The sequence below is a fragment of the Calonectris borealis genome, chromosome Z (genome assembly GCF_964195595.1).
Source record: "Calonectris borealis chromosome Z, bCalBor7.hap1.2, whole genome shotgun sequence".
Taxonomy (NCBI): domain Eukaryota; kingdom Metazoa; phylum Chordata; class Aves; order Procellariiformes; family Procellariidae; genus Calonectris; species Calonectris borealis.
In genome coordinates this window covers 63,532,858-63,554,696 of record NC_134352.1, presented here as the reverse complement: position 1 = coordinate 63,554,696, position 21,839 = coordinate 63,532,858, and the positions used below count along the sequence as shown (strand labels likewise).

The window sequence follows — 21,839 nt, the reverse complement described above, 5'->3', positions numbered from 1 at the left end:
TAAGTGCTTATCTTAAAGCCAATAAATCTGTTTGCAAAAGCTCTGGAAAAAAAACCAAACACATTCTTGAGATGATACTTCACTGTTAGTTCCTGTCACGGTTTAACCCCAACTGGCAAAGAAGCTCCACACAGCCGCTCGCTCACCGCCCCCCCCGGTGGGATGGGGGAGAGAATCAGAAGGGTAAAAGTAAGAAAACTCGTGGGTTGAGATAAAGACAGTTTAACAGGTAAAGCAAAAGCCTTGCATGCAAGCAAAGCAAAACAAGGAATTGATTCACTGCCTCCCACCGGGAGGCAGGTGTTCAGTTACCTCCAGGAAAGCAGGGCTCCATCACGTGTTAACGGTTACTTGGGAAGACAAACGCCATCACTCCTAACATCCCCCCCTCCCTTCTTCCCCCAGCTTTATATACTGAGCATGATGTCATACGGTATGGAATACCCTGTTGGTCAGTTGGGTTACTGTCCTGGCTATGCTCCCTCCCAGCTTCTTGCTCACCTGGCAGAGCATAGGAAGCTGAAAAGTCCTTCAGTAGCGTAAGCACTGCTCAGCAACAACTAAAACATCAGTGTGTTATCAACATTCTTCTCGTACTAAATCCAAAACACAGCACCACACCAGCTACTAGGAAGAAAATTAACTCTATCGCAGCCGAAACCAGGACAGTTCCAAATGTCTGCAAGGTCATGTACAAGACGAGCTGAGTTGCTTCTACAGAGTGCAACAAAATACTAAAGGAAAATGAGAAGAGTTAAAGCAATCTAAGAAATTAACATAAAACAGAAAAGTAATGTATAAAGTATGATTTTTAAAGTAAAAAGGACTCTTAAACATCTTTGTTTTGTCTATTACCTGAATTTGCATCTTACTAAAGCAGCTGAAAAAACTCTCCACAACACAAATCTTGGTATCAATTGCCATAAAACTGAAAGCCAACTGTAACTGTGAGCAGTTAAAGTAGAAATTTTTGTCTGTTTTTGTGTGAAAACACTCTGACCAAATACACACTTCATTAAACAAGAAAAAGAATAATCAAATCATCCAACAAGAAGAGGTTGCTGACACAAAAAAAGTTTATCATAACACATAAGTATATCTTAGCCCGCAAGAAAGAGTAGTGGTGCTTTTGTTTTAAAGTAAACATGTAGGTCACACTACATGTGAAAGGCTTCCAGGCGTATTCTGTTTGGATCTTCTGGATGTCTCAGGGCAATTCCATATCGCAGCAGCAGCTCAATATAAGGTGGCCAAAATGAGTCAGTGATTGTTACATAGGGTTCATGTGGTGTGCTCATTAATTTGTTTACAAAAATCTGGAAGATCAAAAGGATAAGATTTAGAAAATGAACAAACCAGCTAGATTTTATCTCCTTTAACCAAATTTATACAAATGATTGTAATGAGACACTTATGTAGGCAGTATAAGAAATACAAGACTACAGGAGAAATACAAGACCTGTTCAAGGTAGAAGTAAAACAAAGAACTTCCAATTTACTTCATTACATCTTTTTTGATGTAAAAATTAGAACCAGAATTCTCCTTTTATCCAGACTAAGCTTTTCATCATCTGTCAAAAATTCTTAGTGGATTTTAGATAGTGTAATTGTAAATGCCTAACAAGTCTGAACATAAAGGTGGTAAATCCTTATATAATTAATCTTTAAATCAGTATCTGTTAATTTAACATTAAAAGCATTAAAGGAGAGGGAAAGCTAGATTTTTGAGAATCACTTGCCTCAAAATCATAAAGACTTACTGTCAACAAATCACTGTCCTTCCCTCTTTCAGTTTTTAGCAGAGAAGAATATCCGTCTTACAATTTTTCTAAATTTCATCTCACTAATATGCTAAAAAAAAAATCTGACTTCTTAAATTGGGAAGAATTCTTTTTCCTCTATTTTGTGTCTTTTTTAGGTAGTGTTAGAAATAAATAAGTTTTTACCTGTGAAAAGTTAAACATCATAGTCCTAGTTTAACTTCACTACGCTTACACATCAAATCTTTTTGCTCGTCTCATAAATGGACTATCCAAATTCTTAATATCACTTCTTGGTTGGGCATGACAAGCACCTTACAACAATTCACCTCCTCTTGATACTTCCTTACTTCTCCTTTATTCCTTATCTAAATATAGAATTAGTTATTGGATTTAAAAACAAAGAATAGTTTTGACATTTTTTTTCTGTTCTTGGAGACCACGTTTATGCTCTCATAATATTGCTCATGGGGAATATTGCAGATATTACAGATTAAATAATCTTACCCAACCCATGGTGCTTTCTCTATTCATCCCAGATATTTCATCTTTCTACCCAGAGCTTCTAAATGTTATAGCTTTCCTAATTTCAGTAGGTACAAAATATTCTGTCTGCATCTTTACTGCTAAAGAAAAACTCAAAATGCTCACTACCAGACTTTACTGTTTTTTCACCCATTGCTATTAAAAAAAAAAAACAAAACTGCTCTTCTTTTTCAGAACATTCTGAAGAATTAGTCCAGTTTATGTCTTTCATACTTATCTGCCCCAATTCTGAATATTTACTCCAAATACATTATTTCAGATGATTGTTACTTAGTCTTTTCTGACATCTGATATTCCAAAATAGCCTTTATGGCTGTAACTTTACATACATTTGTATTGTAAACAGCCTTTCAAATCTTAAATGAGTTCACTAAATTCTCCTTCAGAAAGGAATAATCCTCAAACTGTTTAAAATGAAAAGAATTACCACATTTGTAAAAAATTACAGCTCATTACTGGAATAAAAAGTAGTACAATAAAAATTCTGAGGTTTGCATGAAAAAAGAGTTTACTGCTTGCTTACTACTTACACTAATTTAATGAAGTAGGTACTGATATACCTAAATAATATAAATCTATACACTTAGCTTGTCAAAGTGAATTTATTAAAAATGTACACTTTCATTATTTAACAAAACACACAGAGATTGAGGAGAAATGGTTAGGAACACATGCACTGATTGTAACATTCTTACAACAGCAAATCCTAAATCTGTAATTATAATACAAAGATGACTTTGCATTTGTCTCTTTAAGAAACTATTATCTGTATCTAAGAAAACACTTTTGAAATTTAACAGGCACTTGAAGCTAGGACCAAGTTGCTCAACAAAAAAAAACCCCATAAAACAAAGCAAAGGGACGTTGACAGTTTATGCCAAGATAGTTAAAATTAAAAATAAGTCTGAATTTTTGGAAGTAGTATGTTCTTCCAAATGGAAATCAGACATTACTTGGATGTGTTCACATTTTGAGGAGATTAACAATGTCAGAAAAATATGAAGGGCAATTTTAAAGCATTAAAAGAGTTTTAAAATTTTAATTCCATAGGGAACGTGGCTATTTTAAATTCTGATCTGTTTTCAAGCTCTGCCTAATTTGGCATTAAAAGGCATGCTGAGATACTTGAAGCATGTAAAATGATTTTGATGATGTAAGCCCAAAGTCTGGGCTTCAAACTAAAGTACAACAATGTCATAGTGACCAGATCATAGCATCTTAATACCAGAAAGTTGTTATTCATCAAGTTTTCTCCCATGAAAAAACTCTCCCCCCGTCCCCAGGGAGGTCTTACACATAGATGCTTACAACTGCCTGAACAGTGAGGATGGAGGAGGAATAGGAAATTTCGCTTCAAATGCTACATTTAAGACAAGAAGGAACAATGCTAGTAAAAAGATTTTTAATGCTTCTTCAAAATTATGCTTAGCAATTCAAAATCATAAATTGCACTGTGATTAAAAATACACACTAAGCAATGCTGGCATACTTACAAAATTGATTAGAAATCAATTCATTGAATTGATTCAGATTCATTGATTTCTTCATGAGAAGATAATCCAGTTAATACATGAGATTACACATTAATTGGTCCTTCTATCACTGTTATTCTATTATATTGCAGAAATACTTTCATTGAAACAGTACAAAATATAGCATGAAATGGAACAATTGATATTTTTGTTAAGCATAGCATTTGTCTCCCCTAATATGAGCCATTAAGGCTCATAAAACTTCTTTAAAATAATCATTATAAAATTAAGAAATAAGGGATAATCATTCTCCAGCTCAAACTGAAGATTTAGTTATCTAAATTATTGCCACATCTCTTGTAAAAAATTGGGGTTTTAATTTGATAGGAATTAAAATATAAATCTGACATAACATTCTTAAACATTCTACTTTTCAATTAACGATCTTAACCATATGTCATATATTGTTATTTATCTTACTAATATATTATGATCAGATCTGAGTATTGGAAAATCCCCCAAATCTCTACATAACAAAACCATCTTACCTCTAAAATTTCATGCAGTGTTAACAGTTCTACAGCTGGCTCTTCAGAAGAATTCTGCAAAGATAACCACCCCCCCAGCCAAATTAACAGAAACCAAAACTAAATAGTCAGGAAAAAATATTAATTGACAAAGGAAAATAATCATACAGTTATTTGATTGCATAGTACACAACATCTAAGTAAAAGATTTAGTCATGACAAAAATACAAGGTAGTATTTAAATAATTCATCTACCGGTTCAATATTATACACTTTAAATGTAGTATTTTTAGAATTAAGTGATCATAGTATACCTACCTGGGTTTACATTTAAATAAAACAAAGTACATCATATTTATAAATGTAGCACAGTGCAAAACATTCTATGAATATGATCCGTTAGGAAAAAAAAATGTTTTTCTTGAACTTTAGAAAAGTATTTACAATGCAAATTTGACAGAGCTCAAGACTTGAGTTCATAGTGCCTTAATATTTTTTCATTATTTGTCGATGAATATTTGTTTACTTTTACTCAATTAAAAAAATTGGCCAAGCTTAAGAAATAAATCATTAAAAATATGAAGAAAAAAAAAAGTCCTTGTGAAAATATTTGTACAGCAATCCATTAGAAAATTACTTGTTTTCATTTGTAGCAAGCAAATAAGCCCATTTGCCTATAAATTGATATGGATTCCCTAGGCAGGAATGCCAACAAAACTGCTTGTCCTGTTGCACGGTGAACCTGATTCTTTTATTTTTCAATTTTACCATTTTTCCTCTTCCACTTCACATTCAACAAATTAAAGGAGATAATGTAGCACTGGTGGCTGCTTACTCAGCAATGCTGAGTCAACTTAAGTCCTAAGACATTAATGGACGTGCAGCACCTTATACAAACTCCACTTCTGGAACAGAAGAACACTACAAGCAATAAAGAAGAATTTGTGAAGGGCAAGTTCTGGCTCCTTTTTTCCAGTCACAGTTTTTAATATTCTCACCTTCAGAAAGCCACAAGGGGGACATACTGCCTGCTCCATGGAAATCTTGGAAACCATGGAGCTAGGGCTCAATAATGCCTATCTTTGTGCCTTTATCTTGACACTAGGCTGAGGAAATAAAATCTACATAAGAAGCTGCAAAAGCTTCCTTGGAGCAATCATGAAGATACTTCGTAGCCTCGGCTGTTGTATTTCCCTGGCCAAAAACATTACTTCGTAACTTAGGTAGTGGGTTCAATATTTATGTTTCAAAGTTGAAGTTAGGTTATGACTTCAGTAATTACTAAAACCGATATACAAAGAATAAAATCCTAAGAATATAGTGTAAAGAGGTTTGCACTCTCACAGAACTAGCAAACTTATTTTATTAGGGTTATAATATACATTGTGTGTATTGTTTTGTAAAATTACATTACTTACATATTTTAAGTGTCACCAATATAATAAGTACCTCTAATTAATGCTTATAAAGTCATTTTTAAGCACGATGGTCAGCATTTGTTTATTTAACCTGAAAGCACACCTTCTTCTGCCTTCCATGAGATAGATTGGCATAAAGAATATTCCTCAACATATGACTTTTCATATCTCTTATCTTGGATAAAAATGTGGTTTTTTTATCCGAGATTTAAAATGCAAGATAATTCTTACCCCAGTCACTACCTATACTAAAGGTACTGGGCCATGGCAAAAGAAGCTAACCTGGGCTGCTGTGATTCAGTCTTCCCTCCCATTCCTAATCCCAGAGGCAGGTGCCTGGTGAAAGGAGGGTGGAACCAGAACAGCGAGGCTTGGAGCAGTTCACACTACTCAGGAGCCGTACCCTACAGGTGTCAGCCCCGCACATTTGACGTCAAGCAGAACTAGTGAGAACACAATAAGCTTCCATGACATGAAGCAAAATCACTGATGCACAGAGTTAAGAATTCAGTGCTTCCAGAGTGTTGAACCAAGCTGATAATAGACGTTAATAATGTGTGCCCTTGAATCAGTGTAGCAGCAAATTTCATTGCTAATGCTGCCAATATGTATTTCTGACACAATAAAGAAAACAAAATAGGTGAAAACTGCTGTCTCTCTTGCCTTCACAGTTAATCACTTAGATGCAGATTACAGGGGACCTGCAGTTGAGCCATTGAGATTCAACTGAGTAAAAAGGTATAGAAGCAGCTATGAATTCATGAGGAGTAAAAAGAAAGGAAAAGACTTGTCAGAAAACAAACTGTGTTTAAGAGTTCTGAAAATGCATGAATAAAATTAAAACTAAGACAAGACCAGACCTTGCTTGGAAGTTTATCAAAATAAATTTTATGTTTAAGTAAAATTAAAAAAAAAGGTAGAAGGTGAGCTTCTGTGAGCAGGGGGAGGGTTGACTAATCCCAAACATCTTAGGTGATTGTTTTTTTCTTTAGATTTTAATAAGGAAAATTGCATGGAAGAAAGATGAAGGCAGGGTAGTTAATAGAAATTTCTGACAGTCAGTATTACAGAGGCTGAGAAACTTCAAGCAGTTGATTTTGCTCTGGGGCGGGAGATTTTACATTAAAATTTCCTCAGAATTCTGAAACACACACATGAATTCACTGTTCTTTATATTTAGAATACAGCTGGACAGGACCCTGAGCAACTTGAACCAACTTTGACATTGGCACTACCTTTATGATGGTGTTGGAATGGAAGATCTCCAGAGGTCACTTCCAGCCTATATTTTTCTACGACAACACATAAATGGGAGCAAATAAATTGGTGTCTCTCATTATAGGAAATAGATTTTTAAGGAAATAATGATATAGACGGGAAAAATGGACAATCACTTAAAATGCATCTGGGAAAGTCATTGGTATTTGAAGAGGCATGTCCTAGAACAATTGTAAGATGCGTAAGAACCAGCAAATAGGGAGATGACATATCAGGTTGAAATCAGGAAATATATGATTGAAAGATGACTGTTAATTAAATCCCTGAAGCTTTAATTTCTTAATGTTGGAACAAAATGTATTGTATTTAGTAATAGCAGGAAACTGGAAGGCATTGATATGCAAAAGAACTAAGATATGATAGAAGAAGATGTTTGAAGATGGTTGAATAAGACTTTGAAAATGGACACCAGTGCCTTGAAGGCTCCATTTGGTATTTTTATGTGCAAAATATGTACTTCTGTGCAAAAACAAGATATTTTTTCAGGGTTCATCAGTTAGAAATAACAGGAAGAAAAAGACAAGGGTGTAATCAGTTGCTTTTGTGGTGACTGTGAGCTAGTAGGTTTGTTTATAATATTGGTTTTTATCGGGTTCCAAAAAAGATTAATCCCAGTGGAAGCAAATATAGAAAATGGGTATTATTAGGAAAAGCCAGGGAATTGAAAAAAATTATCTTACAGGAGAAGAGCAAGAAAGCTTTGCTAGTTCAATTAGCAAAACAAAGAAAGAGAGGGTATAAGATTGCTGTCTATAAATGTATCAGGAGGAATACACACAAGAAAGAAAAAGAGCTATTCTAAGGACAATACTGGCGTGAGAGTATGTGGATCTGTGTTAGACATGAATAAATTTAGACTGGAAGTTAGGAGACAGTTTCTAAACAGAGTACTGAGGTACTAGAACAAACCCCAATAAAAACAGTAGTAACAAAAATAATTAGTTTTAAAATGGAGCTCAATGATAATATTAAAGAAATTATATTATGTGGTTGTCTGAAATAACAGGGAACTGGATTAAAGAAATCCTTCCATTTCTGTATTCTTAAGTGTGTTTGAAATCAAAATCAACCCCCGCTTTTTTGTAGATTTTTTGTAACTGTTCTTTCAAATAGTAATGGTAAAAGGTTTATTTTTACTGCAGACTTTGAATTTATTATGCAAAATACTCCCTGACTGCCTGTTTTCCCTAAAGTTTTAAGATAATTTTTGGCCTAGCTTGCCTGAACAGAAACTGATGGTTAACATTCCAAACTACATTGTAATTATAAACACTTGTCCTTATTACTGTTCCAAAAACATTACTAGACAATTAAAATTTGCTTTGCCAAGGAAAATATGAATCCACTTGCCTAGTCCAGTAAAAAAGAAAATGGAACAATTTGGAATGAACCCCTCACCATTTCCAAATTTGGCACAGCTTGTAGTTCAGTAAGAAATACAATACATTGCTATGCATCTCATTGGGTAAAGGATATATGCATTAAAAAAGAAAATATCCAGCCAGGAACAGCGTTAAATAATATAAACCAACTTGAAAAATATCAATTAAACCTAAAGGATCCGCTGTAAGAACTATACTGATTGCAAAATAAAACTGCAGATTCTATGCTAGTGACTTTAAAAAGATATTGCATTTTATTAAATAGAAATTGAACATTCCAAATTTAATAGTTATTAAGAAAATCTTACCTTCTTTTTAGCACTTCCACCATTCTCTGGAAGGGGAAAATGTTCTTCTAGGAATTCACCCAGAGCATTCAAGATTTCTTCCTTATATATCTTTATTTTCAACATTTTATTTTGCAGTTCATAAAATGCTCTAGCATTCGGACTAATAGTAAAAACATAGCAATAGAATATGAAATTCAATAAAATAAATAAAAAAGTTGTTCTTAAGTAAAAAAATCCCTTATTTTCTATTGTTATAAGTTCAACATCTTGAATCCCAGGATATAAGCAGATAGTAGCAATATTTTCCATGTTTCAAATATGGATTACTGAGTTATTATTTGATCTATTTAACAAAACAAGGAGTATGTTTTAAGAGTTTTTTTGCTCATTTGCTCTTGTTGATATTTAAATTCTTCAATATAAAAACTCAACACTGTAGAAATACCTTTGTTTGGAAAGTTGTTCAACTTGGATTTTTGTCTCTTCTTCAATTCCATTAAAAGCATCTAGTATCTGCTCCTGTTCCTCAAGCCACTGCTGTTCTCTTTGAAATATGGAAAGTAGGAAATGGCACAACAGATAAATAGTTTTCCTGGACAGTCAAAAAAAAATGTATGGTAAAAAAGCTTACAGCGTTCATAAGTCCAAATTATTATATTACCTTTTCAGATCTTCTTCCAGTTGTTTATTCTTCGACTGAACTGTTGACAGCATGACTTCAAGATCATTCTTTACTTTCTGCAACTATAAAAAAGTAAAAATAAACCTACAATTTGCAGATAGCCCAGTCTGTAGTATTTGTTCTATGTAAGGTTACATCTGTAAATCTGGTAAAGAGGGCCAAAATTATCTGTAATTTCTTAAGAAATGTGGCTATAGAGTGACACTACTTTTAAATCCAGTTGGAGCTATTTAAAATGTTACTGTCACCAGTTGCTCAGTGTCTTATTGAAGCTCTGTAAAACAACACAATCGATTTTACCTGAAGCAGATTATGGAGCACACATATGAACTGCTCATCTGATGAAAGACTGAGGAAAAAACATCTACAGCACCAGGGCTGCATTGTCTAAATCATTGCAGCTGTTTGCAAGAATGAATTCTTGCTTATTGCACCAACATAAAATGTATAGCACTCAGAAAACAAAGATGCTGCAAAGAAAGACTAATTGCATCCATGAATTAAATGGTCCTCAGTAATATGGACATATTTGGAAGAGGAAAGAGGGAGAAATAAAACTACTGCAGCCAGAGGTTATATGCGCTCCTGAAGATAGGGAACATTGGACTCTTAGTGGACTGGATCTTTCATTAGTGCATTATGTTCTAGAAAGTAGTATTTCTAACAGTTTATGTTTTTTTAATATAATAGGTTAATAAACCTATGATTTGGATGTATTTTGTCTCCTTCCATACAAACTATGAGAACTTTTATATTTAGCTCAAAGAAATAAAAATTGTGAAAATATTCTACAAAAGCAAATATGCTCTATATATGCAACATCTGAAAAAAAAATCGGAATCCTCAACAAAATAGGCCACAAAATGGGATATCAGCTCAAACATGGCATAGCAATACAGTCAAATGAAAGTGCGTAACCAAACAACTTGTTAATAGTGATTCTTAACAGCAGTTGGGTTCCCTGTTGTGAGTGATACTAGAGGGAAGGAAGCTGCTAGGAAGAAGAGGTTTTTTTTTTTTTCCTTAAAGCTATAGCCACAGGAATATTCTCAGGTTGCATACCAATGTTCAATCAATATAGTATAATGCTACCCCTAAGACATTCTTGATTTGCTCTTTCTTCCAAGGCTGGAAGAACTCAAAATATTTGTAAATTATTGCCACAGAACTCTAGATCTAAGAATACTGACTCTTTTATGTAACACATAAAGTTACATTTTTTATATCAATTATGAAATGCAATATATAAGAACTTTTTGTTGAAAGGATCATTCATTACAACTAGGAAGTTTTAGTGGCTATAATACAGGGGAAGAAACAACATTAGAACAACAACAACAACGTCTGAAGAAACATACACAATATCTTAGCAGTAGTCCACCACAGGAGTAGTCATAGGAAAATGCAGCAATTGTATATACTTTTTTTCTTTTTTTCCAATGAAATTGTATTATCTCTTAATAAACAAAAAGACTTACCTCTTCTTTTCCTAATGCTAACAGTACCTCTGGATTGGTAGAAATTACTGAAAGATAAAATGAATTGGTTTTTTTGCATTGGATGATATAGACTTGTTTATACTGAAAAGCAGCCTGGAAAGAAATTTGTGTAGCCTCTAAAAAACTAGCTTGGCTGTCAGCAGCAGTTTAACCACATTTTGTGGTGTCCTCTGGGCTAACCTACTGTCACTTTTCAGCAAGTTAAATTAGACTGAAAAAAGTGTGGTGTTAATGCTTCTGTGTTATTTTTTATACCTGAACTAGCTCAGGTACCTAATATTGAAATATGAAGTACAGTCATACTTCAAGATAAGTTAACCTGATTTTTTCAGTGGAAGTGATTCCATCAACATTACCAACGTGGGCAATCAAATTCTTCCAGTTTTCCAATTCCTTGTTAAACAGCCTCCCAAATGCTTGATCAGGACTGTAAAACCTACCAGATTTAAATAAACTTAAAAAGCATGTCACCATCCTTACTGTTCACAAGAACAGCTACATGCAGAGACATGAAAGGCCCAGCACGGCCAATATCCTAACTCCAACCCTGAGCAACAGCAGTCAGTACTGAAGGGAAAGTATGGTACTATTCAAGAATGTGGTAACGTTTCCCCAGAATGCTTCTGCAAAATGCAGTGATTTAAGGCTCATGGATTTTCTGAATAAAAAGTGAATTGTTATACTTGGTAGCCTTCAATGGACTCCAATCAATTCTCAGTTCCATGTCAACTTGCAGCCTGTGCATAAAGATATGACTTTTGAAAAAGTGAAGCATTTAAATCTATTATCAGAAGAAATGAAAGCTACTCTAACAGATTTAAATTTAATATGACGGGGATATTTTTTGTCCAAGCTTGGTCTCTATATCTCTAATCTTCAATAAAAGCTTTTCCTTTAACAAAAAGGAAACATGTTTTCTTCCACTTCCTTATTTTGCAAAGGTAAAAGTTAAATTCTATTTTTATGAGTCAAACGCTTGTTAAAAAGTTTTAATTCAGCTGATTTAGTAGCTCTAGAGCTACATAAATAGTACCAGAAACTGAGAAAGAACAAGAGACTAAAGTAAAAGCTTTGCAAAAATAAAATTTGCATTGTAGATTCAAGTCTGTTTGCCAATATTGTGCCCAAAGAAATGTAGAACTGCCAAGTTATAATCTCTGAAAATAAGGTTTAAAATTGAAATGCTGACAGGCCCTCATTTACAAGAAATGAACTGGCCATTATTAAAAGCAGAAACCAAAGTAACAAGACAGCCTGACATTCATGCTCTATTAGTAAATTGTATGAAATTAGTATTTCTGCTATTCCTATTTAGATAAATTCAGACAATGTTCTCAATTAAGTAATTCCTCCTTCAAAATAAACAGTAGGTAGAAAGGAGCCAAGATGGACAGAGAAGATGTAAGCACAGTAGACTCTTCATTTTCATACAAGCACTATAACTCTTTGCACTATAACTCTTTGCACTATAACACTTTGCACTATAACACTTTGCACTATAACACTTTGCACTATAACACTTTGCACTATAACACTTTGCACTATAACACTTTGCACTATAACACTTTGCACTATAACACTTTGCACTATAACGCAAATTCTTAGCGGCAACTTCTTTTTTCTTCCCTCAGAAAGGTAGCCAAAAAGGCAAAGCTTTGGCTGCAAAATATTAATTGCATTATAATATGCATAAATCATTTCTCCAGTACAAAATTAAGATTTCTAATAATAAATCTTATCACCTGGGAAAAAGCAAGAATGGTTGAGCAAAGGAAGTCAGCAAGCCAATAAAAATAGGTCAAGTCCCAAAAATATTTTTAAGCAAATAGCTTAAAGTTTAAAATAATTACATATTTTAGTAAAGAGACCTAACATTTCCAGGTTTTTTATCCAGATAAAAACTGTAAGTGCTTTCAATTCATTTTCTTTAAGCCAGCAGCTTATTCATGAGCAGCAGCCAAGAACCTTTATTTCCCAAATTCATTCAATATCATATTTTTGGTCTACGTACCTCTAAGAAGCATTTGAGGCTGACCATTATTAGAGACAGGCTTACAAACCACATGAACTATGAATTTATTCTAATAGAGCAACAATATCTATTTATAAGAAAGAAGAAATACTTTTTTTTTTCCAGTTCCTATTATTTGATCATAATATGCAGCAGTACATGAACTTTGAAAGAAGCTGGAGAAGTGACTTTAATGTTCATCTGAAAATGCATTCCAATTTGGCCAAATGACAAAATATTGGAAATCACCATTTGCTGTCTAAAACACATTCCTATCATTTTGTAAACACTAAAAAAGCCAAACCTCTTCTGGCATAAAAATATTCAAATGATTCAAAGTATCCATTTAAAGATTAACTAACAAGTTTTACTGGGTTGAAAGTTGCTAACGGTTCCTTGACAGGAGACATAACAGTGAGTGCTACCAGAATACTAATGATAGTGTAGTGTGAACTGTTTTACGAGTCTCCAAATGGGACATCTGAAAAACCAGATTACTCTACTCACACTTAGATTCTGAGTAGTTTTATTTTCAGTGTCTGGCCACATCAGCCTTGCAACAGAGTGAAAGCAGTCAGCACTGATGCTTATGTACAAAAAGAATTCTGAAGAACTGAGGAATTTATACCTTTTGACTAATAATGCCTAACAAATATAAGGGCTACCACTTGCCTCAGTGGTTTATGCTTCTCAGGATCAGTAAGTGATCTGGATTCCTGTGTTGTTAAAATAAACTGAAGTGTCTTTTACCACCTTTTCTTGACCTGAAATCTCTGACCCCTGTTAAATCCAAGGATTTATTACAGTGTAATGGACTTACTGCTAAAGGCTTACTTCAAAGTTTCAGCTAGTACATCATCATACAACACACTTTTGTGAAGTAGTAATAATAAAAAAAAAAATCAAAGGAGGTATGGTTAAAAATAGGTCTGGGTAAATTATTGTTAGTTTATTAGCAACACTTGCAAAGATAAAAAACATATTGGCTTCTTAAAAGACAAAATGAAAACAAAAATCTTTGCCAAAATAGTTCTGTCCTAAAAAGGAAATACAAGTGAAAGATGGAGAAGAAACAATCACAGAAAGGAGAAACCTGAAGGAGAGTAACAGCATAATGAACTTTTGTTATTCTGTTAGGAGACCTGCTAACACTTATTTTTCCATTTAACTGACTGATGAATGGTGATACGAATCATGCATTTATTTGTCCAGAATCATAAGATTATGTTATAGTAGAATTCACTTTGAATTCTAAGTTCACTTAGAACGAAAGTGCAAAAAGAATATAGAAATGAAACATACATGCTATTGTGAGAAGTATTTAATTTAATTTTTAAGTAGTCATGGTATGAAAATACAATCAACAGACATTTGATATATACACAGTTTAAGATGCCTAGATGAAAGAGGCTTTGCAGAATTTTATATAAGTATGCCTTACATGGAAGCAGTTACTTACTTTCAGGACTTCTGTTTTGCCATTGATTATATTCCGCTGTTAAAGCTTTCACTCGCATCATTAACAAGGAAATCTGTAAAACAAGAAAAGAAGCATCTCTTGAAGTGTGTTGAGTTGCACTGGAGTAAAATGAGACAGGACAAGATAGAAATTCAATTATTAAGTTTATACAGCAGAAAACAAAAGAGCATCTATGACAATAGACCACTTATTCCTTCAAAAGATTTAAAAAGCCACTTGCAGGGATCAAGAAATATTTTTATTCTGCTTTCAAAAGGGGGAAATCGGAAGTAGTAAGAGTTGGAATTTTTCCCCTAATTTCCCCTGTAATATCAGACAATGACCACAACTGAAGATGAGCCACTAGAAGTAATGACAATACTTCACATCCCCATTCCTCCTTAGGCGCATGGTTGATACACATTTAAGGTTAAATGGACTGTGCTTAATATGTGTGATGACTAAACAAAAGATTGGCTTCTTAAAAAAACGGTAGTCAAATGAATCTTCTATCAAAACCACATCTGTAGACTCCACAAAAAATGCTTTAGAACTTGTGCTCTAGCTCACTGTAATCACTAAAAATATAGGAGCAATAAGAAAAAACACCAGTTCAGAAAAGTTTATTAAAAACCCCAAACTAAAAAACCATAGATTTTAAAAAATGTACTTATTTTAATATCTTACTATGTTCTGGAAAAAGAATATATTCATTATTACTATTCCACTTCCTGAAACTGAGGACTACACCTATAATTTTTCTACGAATACACTGTAAATTACATATAGATATCATATTACAAGTAAGCTGATAAATTAAGCAGACATTTATAGAATCATAAAATCATTAAGGTTGGAAAAGACCTCTAAGATCGAGTCCAACCGTCAACCCAACACCACCATGCCCATTACACCATGTCCCTAAGCGCCACATCTGCACGTCTTTTAAATACCTCCAGGGATGGTGACTCCACCACTTCCCTGGGCAGCCTGTTCCAAGGCCTGACCACTCTTTCAGTGAAGAAATTTTTCCTCATGTCCAATCTAAACCTCCCTTGGCGCAACTTGAGGCCATTTCCTCTCGTCCTATCGCCAGTTACTTGGGAGAACAGACCAACACCCACCTCGCTACAACCTCCTTCCAGGTAGTTGTAGAGCGCGATGAGGTCTCCCCTCAGCCTCCTCTTCTCCAGACTAAACAGTCCCAGTTCCTCATAAGACTTGTTCTCCAGATCCTTCACCAGCTTCGCTGCCCTTCTCTGGACACGCTCCAGCACCTCCATGTCCTTCTTGGAGTGAGGGGCCCAAAACTGAACACAGTATTCGAGGTGCGGCCTCACCAGTGCCGAGTACAGGGGCACGATCACCTCCCTACTCCTGCTGGCCACACTATTTCTGATACAGGCCAGGATGCCGTTGGCCTTCTTGGCCACCTGGGCACACTGCCAGCTCATGTTCAGCCGGCTGTCAACCAGCACCCTCAGGTCCTTTTCCTCTGGGCAGCTTTCCAGCCACTCTTCCCCAAGCCTGTAACGTCGCATGGGGTTGTTGTGGCCTAAGTGCAGGACCCAACACTTGGCCTTGTTGAACCTCATACAGTTGGCCTCAGCCCATCGATCCAGCCTGTCCAGGTCCCTCTGCAGAGCCTTCCTACCCTCCAGCAGATCAACACTCCCGCCCAACTTGGTGTCATCTGCAAACTTACTAGGGCAGCACTCAATCCCCTCATCCAGATCATTGATAAAGATATTAAACAAGACTGGCCCCAAAACTGAGCCCTGGGGAACACCACTTGTGACCGGCCACCAACTGGATTTAACTCCATTCACCACAACTCTCTGGGCTCGGCCGTCCAGCCAGTTTTTTACCCAGCGAAGAGTGTACCTGTCTAAGCCGTGAGCTGCCAGCTTCTCTAGGAGAATGCTGTGGGAGACAGTGTCAAAGGCTTTACTGAAGTCCAGGTAGACCACATCCACAGCCTTTCCCTCATTCACTAGGCAGGTCACCTGGTCATAGAAGGAGATCAGGTTGGTCAAGCAGGACCTGCCTTTAATGAACCCTGGTGACTAGGCCTGATCCCCTGGTTGTCCTGCACATGCCTTGTGAGCGCCCTCAAGATGAACCGCTCCATAACCTTCCGCGGTACCGAGGTCAGGCTGACAGGCCTGTAGTTAGATCCTCCTTCTGGCCCTTCTTGTAGATGAGCATCACATTGGCAAGCCTCCAGTCATCTGGGACCTCCAGTCATCAGTGACCTCCAGTCATCATAACAACCTGTTAACCAGGACTGCTGACAAATGATGGAGAGTGGCTTGGCAAGCTCCTCCACCAGCTCCCTCAGTACTCTCAGGCAGATCCCATCTTGTGAATGTCCAGGTGGCGTAACAGGTCGTTAACTGCTTCCTCTTGGATTATGAGGGGTTTATCCTGCTCGCTGTCCCTGTCTTCCAGCTCAGGGGGCTGAGTACCCTAGGGATAACTGGCCTGACTATTAAAGACTAAGGCAAAGACAGCATTACGTACCTCAGCCTTTTCCTCAACCTTGGTGGCAATGTTCCCGCCCGCATCCAATAAAGATGGAGATTCTTCTTAGCCCTCTTTTTGCCATTAATATATTTGTAAAAACATTATTTGTTATGTCTTATGACAGTGGCCAGATTGAGTTCTAGCTGGATTTTTGCCTTTCTAATTTTCTCTCTGCATGACCTAACGAGATCCTTGTACTCTTCTTGAGTTGCCAATACAAAAGCTACTGCTGATATGGTCAAGGATTCCATAAAAAGCACTGCAGACTGCATTTGGCTTCACATCAACTAAAAAGAGAAAAATATGCTAAGAATCATCAGCCAAGTTCTTATAGTAAAAATATAAAGAATTGGCAAGTTAAGCTTAGCTTTTCTCTACCCAAAATAACTTTGTAAAGTGCATCTTCAAAAGACAACCTTTTAAAATAAAGGAAAAATAAAGGAAAAATAAACACAGAACAAAAGAAATTATCACCATACAAACATTTCTTATTTTGTAGATCAGGTGGTGTCATCTCTTTTGTAATGGAGCACTACTCTTGACAATACTACCTGTTTATTCTTCGTTCATTTAAACTTGACAAAAAAGGATGAAGGAAACGTTCTGGATACTCCAGTAACTGGACAAATTCAAATAAATTAACACCACCATTCAGCAACCTTAATTCAAGGACCATCTTTTCAACAGACAAATACATACAGCAAATATGTACAACATGCCCTCTCTCATGCCCTATATACATTCCTAGCAAAATATGCTGCTCAGTAAGTAATCTATTACATCATAGACCAGAATCAGTCCCTAAACTTAAAGGATAAAACAACAAAGCGTACATTTCAAGATTACAGTCTTGAGGTAATTAAGGAATGAACATTAGTGACAAGGTCAACAGCAAGGAAAAAAACCCATAGCTTCTTTGCCAGCTACAATGAAAATAGAATAGAATAGTTCCAGTCGGAAGGGACCTACAATGATCATCTAGTCCAACTGTCTGACAAATTAAGGGCTGATCAAAAGTTAAAGCGTATTATTGAGGGCATTGTTCAAACGCCTCTTGAACACTGACAAGCATGGGGCCTTGACCACCTCTCTAGAAGTCTGCTCCAATGTTTGACCACGCTCTCAGTGAAGAAATGCTTCCTAACGTCCAGCCTAAACCTCCCCTGCTGCAGCTTTGAACCATTCCCATGTGTCCCGCCACTGGATACTAGGGAGAAGAGCTCAGCACCTCCCTCTCCACTTCCCCTCTTCAGGAAGCTGTAGAGAGCAATGAGATCGCCCCTCAGACTGCTTCTCTCCAAACTAGGCAAGCCCAAAGTCCTTAGCTGCTCCTCATAGGACGTGCCTTCCAGCCTTTTCACCAGCTTTGTTGACCTCCTCTGGATGCATCTGAGTACCTTAACATCCTTCTTAAACTGTGGGGCCCAGAACTGCCCAACCACTCAAGGTGAGGCCGCACCAATGCTGAATACAGCAGGATAACCACCTCTTTTGACCAGCTGGTTATGCTGTGTTTGATGCACCCCAGGATGCGGTTTGCCCTCTCGGCTGCCAGGGCACGCTGCTGACTCATACTGAGCCTGCTGTCAACCAGCACCCCCAGATCCCTTTCTGTCGGGCTGCTCTCCAGCCACTCCTCTCCCAGTTTATACATGTGCTCAGCATTACTCTGTCCCAGATGCAGAATCCAACATTTGTTCTTGTTAAATGTCATGCCACTGATGATTGCTCAATGCTGCAATCTATCTAGCTCCCTCTGCAAGGCCTCTTGTCCCTTGAGAGTCAACAGCACCTCCCAGTTTGGTATCATTAGCAAACTTGCTAATGGCGCGTTCAATTCCTTCATCCAGATCGTTGATAAATATATTGAACAGAACTGGCTCTAGAACTGAGCCTTGTGATGGTGTGCTCCCCCTGCCCCCCACCTGACTTTTTGGCTTGCATACAAGCCATGCACCAACGAGGGCCCCATGATGTCCCACTATCTGCTACAGTAGATTTTGCAATGTTAAAACCACTGATAAGAGGAGGCCCGGCAATTCTTAAACCCTACATAGTTGCAAAACGGGATGAGATCAAAAGCGATACTGAATATAATAAAAGACAGGGCAGTAATGCTCCTAAACAACTCCCTAAATGTGCGGAATTAATGCACGGCGTTGTTAACTACAGCCATGAAATGGGCTGGGACTATGCACTGGATGAAAAACAGAACCTAAAGTCCCGGGGAGGAAATCACAAAGTAAGACCCGTGAAACATGGAAACAAATTTAAAAACCCGCAAATGGAATCTTGAGAATGGAGAAATGAATTACAGAGGAATGCATTAGCCCTAGGCATTCCCAGAGCTGCCATTCAAGGTCAGCCTACTAGCATTATCTTGAGTCTGATTAAAGCATTCCAGAAATGAGGTAACAGTGAAAGAAAGGAGCGTATTTCAACTCTTCCGCCTCCAGAGAGAAAGACAACCCCTTCCTCCCCCTTAAGGAGGAACTGCAGGGTATGAAGTCAAAAAATGAGTAGTGTCCGGAAGGCAGTTGGGCCTGCCTGTTTGAAAAGTGGAGGCTTATTAGTGGTTAAGTCATAATGGCCCATACATTTTAATTCCAGTTGGTTCTCGAGGACAATTGGTGAAGTTTTTAATGGATACCGGAGCACAAATTTCAATACTAACACAACAAGATGCCGAGAAGCTGGGTGTGCGATCTGGACAACAAAGAGTTAAAATTACTGGTGTGAAGGGAGGGAGTGTTGACTGCCAAACTGCCAAGGTCAATTTATGGCTCCCGGGGTGAGAAGTGCATGTTGACTACTCGCTTTGCAATTAAAGATCATCATGAAAATATTTTGGGTTTTGATGTTTTAAACGGATAGACCTGGTGCCTGCCGAATGGCAGTGTGTGGTCTTTCAGCTCAAACATCGATCCCGACCCCAGTAGAAGCAGGGAGGCTCCAGTGCATGCACTTCGCGCAGCCCCTGCCCTCCCCCAGTCAAAAATCACCAACGTACCGCAATACCCGATTTCTGCTGTGGCACGAAATGGAATTTCTGAAGTCATAGCTGATTTGGAGAAACGACAAATTACCTCCAGAACCCACTCCCCATATGACTCACCTATCTGGCCAGTTCGGAAACCAGACAGGAGGTGGCATTTAACAATTGATTATCAGCACCTGAATGCCAATACAGCCCTGCTAACAGCTCCTGTACCAAACATTGCAAACTTACCAGCTACTTTGCAAGCAGCTGCACACCCATGGATGGCAGCACTAGATGTAAAGGATATGTTCTTTATGGTTCCCTTGAAGGAGGAGGATAAAGAGAAGTTTGCTTTCACCTGGGCAGGAACACAACATACCTTTAACAGACTCCCACATGGGTATAAACATTCACCCACAATTGCTCATGCCGGACTTGCTGAATTTTTGCAGACAGTTTCACTCTCCCGAGATGTGAAACTGTACCAATATATAGATAATATTCTGATTGGAGGAACATCCCCTGAAAAGATGGGAGAAGCAGCAGCAGCAGTATGGCAAGCACTAAATAAAGCAGAAATTGAGATTCCACCTGGAAAATGTCAGGGACCAAGTAAAGAAGTAAAGTTTTTAGGTACTTGGTGGATAGCAGGCAGTGCAGTGATTCCTCCAGATACCTTAAGAAAAATCAAAGAGCTGCAAATGCCCCAGTCAAGGAGGGAGTTACAACAATTAACGGGAACTTTAGGATTTTGGAGGAAGCATGTACCTGGATTGTCTATCATTTCCCATCCATTATACTCACTCTTACGGAAGGGCAAACCCTGGGAGTGGAAATTAGAGCATAAAGCTGCAGTCAAAACTCTAACTGAAGAATTAAAAACATATCAGTCACTGGGACTAGTACACCCCCATGACCCTATTATAGCTGAATGGGGTTTTGCGGAACACCCTACTTACTGTAACCTGTTCCAAACTAGCCCTGATGGGCCAAAAAGACCTTTATTGTTTAGCTCAACCGCACTTAAAGGAACAGAACAACAATACTCTCAATGGGAAAAGTCCGAGCAGTTAAACAAGTTGAGAAAATACATCAGGAACAACCTGTGCAAACTAGAGGGGCATTTAATTTACTAGTAGCAATTCTAAAGGGGACTGCTCCCCCGAAGAAGTTGCACAAAAACCCACTATCAGAAAATCCTATGCCTACCTAACAGGAGTTGCAGAAAATATGCAATTAACTGAGGGACACACTAAGGTCTCCAAACTGCAGATGCCCATAAATGCCCTTTAGCACTACAACAACCTTTTAAACCTTCACCCATTCTGGATGCACCGCCCCTCACTGAGAGTACACCAACAGAAAACATATGGTTTACGTATGCTTCAGCAAAAAGGGTAAACGGTAAATGGCAATGTAAGACTGTTGCATTAGATATTACCACTGGCAAATAAGTAATAGAGGAGGGTCAAGGCAGTGCACAAGTAGGAGAAATAAGAGTAGTTGTTCTGGCAGCACAGAATGGAGCAAAAATCATATATGTAGACTCTTACGCTGTGTGGGCCGGTGCCACACAGTGGCTCTGTCAATGGGAAACCTTGAATTGGGAGAAATAAATAGATCCCCAATTTGGAGAAAAAAAAGATTGGCAATTATTACTAGATAGAGCCAGGAAAATACCTTTCAAAATGCCATGGGTAAAAGCTCATGCTAAGGATAATCAACCAGCCACCAAGTGGAATCAAAAGGTAGATTGGCTAACTAAAATTGGGAAAATCACCTTAAATCCTGAGTGGTATCGATTGAGAGAATGGTTACATCAAAACCTAGGCCACACAGGTAAAGAAGCACTTTACTTTGCTGCACAGAGTAAAAGCTGGCCTATAAACAGAAAAACTTGTGAAACTATTCTTACAGAATGTCCCCAGTCTAGATTGAAATTACAAGCAGATCATCCTGCTAAAGCACCACCTCGACATATCAATGAAGGGAAAACTTTATGGTCTACA

General features: G+C 37.2%; 1 protein-coding gene across 2 annotated transcripts in view; it reads right to left on the bottom strand.

Annotated features, from left to right (window-relative positions):
* Positions 1–996: 996 nt before the first annotated feature.
* The window catches only part of CENPK (centromere protein K), a 31,061-nt gene continuing 10,218 nt past the window's right edge, over positions 997–21,839 (bottom strand). For both annotated transcript variants that reach the window (XM_075138323.1, XM_075138324.1), the window contains 7 exons: positions 14,325–14,397; positions 10,834–10,880; positions 9,335–9,417; positions 9,119–9,217; positions 8,692–8,833; positions 4,327–4,380; positions 997–1,316 (listed from right to left, as the gene is read on the bottom strand). In XM_075138323.1, coding sequence (XP_074994424.1) covers positions 1,158–1,316; positions 4,327–4,380; positions 8,692–8,833; positions 9,119–9,217; positions 9,335–9,417; positions 10,834–10,880; positions 14,325–14,397 — 657 coding nt within the window. In that variant the 3' untranslated portion in view covers positions 997–1,157. The remainder of the gene's footprint in view (positions 1,317–4,326; positions 4,381–8,691; positions 8,834–9,118; positions 9,218–9,334; positions 9,418–10,833; positions 10,881–14,324; positions 14,398–21,839) is intronic.